The sequence below is a fragment of the Trichechus manatus genome, unplaced genomic scaffold, assembly GCF_000243295.1.
Source record: "Trichechus manatus latirostris isolate Lorelei unplaced genomic scaffold, TriManLat1.0 scaffold00014, whole genome shotgun sequence".
In the NCBI taxonomy this organism is placed as follows: Eukaryota; Metazoa; Chordata; class Mammalia; order Sirenia; family Trichechidae; genus Trichechus; species Trichechus manatus.
The window spans coordinates 10,780,943-10,786,509 of record NW_004443950.1 but is presented as its reverse complement, the minus strand read 5'-3'; the positions used below and the strand labels follow the sequence as shown (position 1 = coordinate 10,786,509).

General features: G+C 45.4%; 1 protein-coding gene across 1 annotated transcript in view; it reads left to right on the top strand.

Annotated features, from left to right (window-relative positions):
* The first annotated feature begins 875 nt into the window (after window positions 1-875).
* POLR2C (RNA polymerase II subunit C) overlaps window positions 876-5,567 on the top strand; it is an 11,437-nt gene continuing 6,745 nt past the window's right edge. Inside the window, exons 1-4 of the mRNA XM_004371550.2 lie at window positions 876-1,012; window positions 1,216-1,265; window positions 3,194-3,262; window positions 3,398-3,450. Coding sequence (XP_004371607.1) covers window positions 927-1,012; window positions 1,216-1,265; window positions 3,194-3,262; window positions 3,398-3,450 — 258 coding nt within the window. The 5' untranslated portion in view covers window positions 876-926. The remainder of the gene's footprint in view (window positions 1,013-1,215; window positions 1,266-3,193; window positions 3,263-3,397; window positions 3,451-5,567) is intronic.

Below are 5,567 nucleotides of genomic sequence, written 5' to 3'. Positions count from 1 at the left end.
TGGGATAATCTCATCTCAAGATCCTTGAGATCTGCAAAGACCTTTTTTCCAAATAAGGTCACATTCATAGGTTCTGGGGATTAGGACAGGGACATACCTTTTTGCGGGGGCCACCATTCGGCCCACTACACAGACTAAGTACCCTTTCTCTTTGTCTCGATAAGAGGTGTCGCTCCTTTTGTTAAAGAGCCCGGCCCGCCCGGCTGTTGAGAAGCCACGTGCATGATCGAGACTTGGTGAAAGGGGAAAAGGTGCATGCCTATAATTTAAGTGTACTTTGCTAAAGCGTACTCATTGCTGAAGTATAACCTTATTTTTTCGTACAGCTTACAGATTTACTTCATTCTAAAGGCTTTGTTGTGTTCCTACGTGTGTATATTTAACCAGGTATCTATCAATGGATATTCGTTTACAAACAACGCTGCAGTGAACATCCCTGTACATGTATCTTTGTTCACAAGTGCAAATATTTCTGCAGGATGATTCTTAGAAGTGTTATTGCTGAGACAAAGGGCGTATGCACTTTTTGGCAAAACTACTGTCCAAGGTGAAAACCGGTCCGTTTTAAAGCAGGCTGAATTTACAAAGGAGTCGTGGTGGCACAGTGGTTAAGTGCTCAAGCAGCTAACCAAAAGGTCGGCAGTTAGAATCCACCAGCCGCTTCTTGGAAACGCTATGGGGCAGTTCTACTCTGTCCTATAGGGTCGCCATGAGTCGTAATCGATGCCACGGCAACGGGTTTGGTTTTCCTCATTTACAAAAACGTCTTTCGATTAAACATCTGGCCCGCAGCGGTCCCGGCCTCCAAGCGGCAGGCGGCGCTGTGAGTGCGTCTCTGAGGAAGCGGCAGGGGCAGCGTTGGCTGACTTCCGGCGAAGGCGGCGCAGCGAAGCTGACTGCGGAGGCCGGGCTGGGCGAGTGGCGCGATGCCGTACGCCAACCAGCCTACTGTGCGGATCACCGAACTTACCGACGAGAATGTCAAGTTCATCATCGAGAATACAGACCTAGCGTAAGGCTACCGAGGGAAGAGGCTGGCGGCTCGGGAGTGCTGGAAGACCGCAAGCCGAGGGCGGGAGTCGGGGCGGGGGTGAGGGTGGTCCCTTCCAGAACTGGCCCCTTCATTGCTAGGGCTTTCGCTTTGGGAACCGTGAGACAAGGGGCCGGCCTGCCGACGCGGCGGCGCCCTCATCCTGCTTGGTTTTCATTCCTCAGGGTAGCCAATTCTATTCGGAGGGTCTTCATCGCTGAGGTGCCCATAATAGGTAAGCGACCCTCATCTCGTTGCCTGGGCGGCCAGGCCGCCACTCACTCATCTTGGGCTTCCTGCCACCAGTCCTTGGTGCGGGCTGGGAGTGGAGGTGGGGGGATATCTGGATCGCTGAGAAAACGACAGTGTTGGAAGCTTGCCCAAACCTTGTACCCCTTCGCCCAGCGGCCACTGCTGGCCACTTAAAAAACGTATGCATTGGTGAAGAGCATGGGCTTAGGGGTCTGCTGATGTGAATTCGAATACTCCTTCAGTTACCATCTGTGTGAAACTTGGGCAAGTTATTAAACTATGTGCTGCAGTTTCCTCATTTCTAACGCGAATAGTGTTTATCAAGGTGATGCCAAGGATTAAGTGAGGTAATCCATATTAAGTGCCTTGTATCTATTTATAGTCTTGGGAACTCTATGGGGGCAATTTTTCTTTGTCCTACAGGGTTGCTATGAGTTGGAAATGACTCCCGGCAATGGGTTTTGGCTCATGGAGTTCACAGTGAAGTTGCAGGGGCGGGAAATAAGTCCACAGATAACACTAATACAATGTACACTTTAATGAGTAGTTCTGGAGAAAGATAGCTACATAGCTACTTAAAGGAGGGAGAATCTATTTCTTCTCTGGTTCCAGCCACCCTTCTTCAGGTATTTTACATATTGACAAGTATACTACAAGTATTTTCTGAGTGTCAGCTCAGAGAGTTTGGGTTAGGCAAAAGAAATATAAGTCATAAATCCTGCGTCGATGTTAGGGAAATAGGCAGGCCCACTGCTTGGTAAACAAGAAAACATTGTAGTTTATCTGCCCTCCTCCCATCACTTCTGCAACTCAGAGCTTAAAAGCTGGTCCTCCCTCTGCTAATCACTCAGTTTCATCATGAGTAAAATGAGAGAGTTGGACTTTATGATGCAACCCTAACATTCTGCATCTAAATGCCACTTTTTCATGAATTCAGTTCTACGGGTAACATTGAGCACCTGTTACAGTGCAGATCACAGCTGGGAATATGAAGAGATTTCAGGACCCTGGCTCAAGGAATTTTCAAAGCTAGAGGTAGAGACAAGACATACACAAATATAACCCAAGGCAAAATATGACAGGTGCCTTAAGAGAAGTCCAGACAGAGTTTTATGAGGGAGGAGCTCAAAGGGAGTGATCGTATCTGTATCACTGAGGGCAGGCAAGGCTTGGTGTTTTGAGTATCAAAGTATAAGGGGATGATGGGGGGTGGGGTGGGAGAAGTAAAGAGGTGGAGGTGGAAAAGCCTGGGCCATGGTCCTTATTTGGGTGAATGAATGGCTTAGGTGGGAGAAACAGTAGGAAGCATCGCGGGATGAAGCAGCTTGGGGCCTGGCTGTGTCTTACCCTCTTCAGGGACATTTGGCGGTGGGTTCCAGTGCCATTTGGCTTCTAGGTTTAATTGCTTACGTGTAAATGTTTATAAATGAACACAAGTGTGTATAAGTCAAGTGTGTGTGAGAGTATAGTCCCTGTCCCTCCTACTAGGTGAATGCTAATAGGGGTTGCGTTTTATGCTCAGTATGTCTTACCTCTTAAAAGAATTCATTAAACATTAGTGGACTGAGTGATAATGAAGTACTAAATTGGATGATCTGGTCTTTATATCATAAAATGAGATATGGACCATAAGTCTGAGGTTTCCCCAGCTAAATGCCCGCATAGTTGTTTTCTTGGATTTAGTGTTGGTAGACTTAAGGTAGCAGACTTAAGTGCTTCTCCTGGAAATACTCAGCTCAGAGGAACATGTCCCTCCCCACCTGGTGTTTTCTGAGTAGTCCAGAGAAGCCCCTGCATCTGCGTCTGCAGTGTAATCATCGACAGGTGAGTCCTCAATCTCCAGAACCACTGCTTGAAGTCTTTAGGTGAATTTGGTGACTAAACTGCATCTCTGCTTCCTTCATATTTCAGCCATTGACTGGGTGCAGATTGATGCCAATTCCTCAGTCCTTCACGATGAGTTCATTGCTCACAGACTTGGTGAGTGCTGTGCTTGGGGTGCTGTGCCTGGTCTCGGAAGCCTCCCTTCTTCCCCTTGCCCCTGAGTGGCCTTGTAGGTTCTCCTTTGGGCCTCGCTACTTGGCTGTCTTTAAAGTGCTTTTCTGTGTCTTACAGGATTAATTCCCCTTATTAGTGATGACATTGTGGACAAGCTGCAGTACTCCCGGGTATGCTGCCTGATCGGGTGGAATGTGGTGGGGAGGGAGTGCCTTTATTTCTGAGTCATCGTTCTGACATCTTTGCTTCCAGCTTGTACTAGATTGGAGTTTTAGAAAAGTGGAGATGGTGTCTAGTGCCTGAGGCTGGCCTTGGTCATTGATTCTGATGGGGTGTAAGATTAATTAGGTTCAGGGGCATCAGCCAGCCACACAAGAGGGAAGTATGCCCCAGAGTGCTCATTTATACCAAACAGTAGGGGCTGTACCTTTTCAGTCTGATCTGTTCATACTCTGCTTTCTAGTGCATCTCTTCCCAGTGACAGGGGCCTAGGTGGCTAAAAGGAGTCAATAGAAGGTTGGGGTGAGCGAGGACCAGGAGCAAAGGGAATGGGAATTGTCCCTTAGGAACAATACTTGAGAGACTGGTGTACTGGTGTCTGCCAGATTCATGCTGTCCCCCATAGGTGGTGGTAGTTAAACATCCCAAACTTTGACACCCTTCCTCTGTGTGAGTGCTTGCTCTCTGGTGATACGTTAACAGGCTTTCTACAGCCTGAGGATAGAGTGTGACAGGGTTAGGTGACCTGCATCCTCCCACTGAGGCTGCATTAGATAACAGCCTGAGACTGTTACCTCATGATGGCTTTGGGTGATACTGAATTGACCTGTTTTCTGATATCCCCAAGGGCATGTTATTTCTATCGTGGCTAATATATTTTGTAAATGTATTACGTATTTTTTAAAAGAAATATTCAAGCACACAGAGACGCATGGAGTGAACAGTAACAAACACCCATGCTTCTACCAAACAACGTGTCCCATCCAAATTTCGCCATATTTGCTTCACATCTCCAGATTTTTGTTTTAAAGAAATAAAACATCACAGATATTGGTGGGGACAGTTGTACAACCAATCGAGGAGCAATTTGGCCATATCTCATATAAACATAGAAACCTTGGTGGCGTAGTGGTTAAGTGCTATGGCTGCTAACCAAAAGGTCAGCAGTTCAAATCCACCAGGCGCTCCTTGGAAACTCTATGGGGCAGTTCTGCCCTGTCCTGTAGGGTCACTATGAGTTGGAATCGACTCAGTGGCAATGGATTTTGGTTTTGTATAAATATATGCATGTCCTATGACCTAGCAATTCCCTTTTAAATTTTTTTAGTATTTATCAAACAAAGATGGTATATGTTTCTCTTTTTTTTGCTTATCTTTTTCTGAAAATTTTCAAATTTATGGAAAACTTAAAAAAAATAGAAAATAAGCACCCATTTACTTTTTACCTGTAGTTGCCAGTTGTTAATATTTGCTACATTTGCTTTATTTTTCATAGATATTGTTATTTTTGCTTAACCATTTTGATACTTCTCTCCTAAATACTTCAGCACGCGTCTCCTGAGAATAAGGATATTCTGTGTAACCGCAACACTGTTATCATACTGAAGACCATTAGAGGAGCCCTGGTGGCACAGTGGATTAAATACTTGGCTGCTAACTGAAAGGTTGGCTGTTCGAACCCACCAGCTGCTTGTGGGAGAAAGATGTGGCAGTCTGCTTCCATAAAGATTTACAGCCTCGGAAACCCTGTGGGGGAGGTTCTGCTCTGTCCTGTGGGGTCGCTGTGGGTCGAAATCAACTCAACAGCAGCAGGTTAAGACAATTAGCATTAATTCATGATATATACCTTCAGTTTAGATTTAGATTTTCCCAGTTGTCCCCAAAATGTCCTTTATCATTTTTTGTTTGTGGGGCTATGATCCTGTCAAGGTTCATGCGTTTCATTTGGTTGGTATGTCTCTTTAGTCTCTTAATCTCAAACAGTCCCTTCTTCCTTCACTCCTTTTTTTTGGTGGGAAGATATATATAACAAAACTTTTGTCAACTCAGCCTTCTTTACGTGTACAATTCGGTGACATTAATTATGTTCAAACTGTTGTGCAACCGTCACCACTGTCCATTTCCAGGAGTTTTTCATCAACCCAAACAGAAACTCAGTGCCCCTTAAAGCAGTAATTCTCCTTTTTCCCTTCCTACTTGCCCCTGGTAAAACGAATCAAACTTTGGTCTCTATGTATTTGTCTCTTGTAGATAAACTTCATATAAATGTGATCATACAGCATGTCCT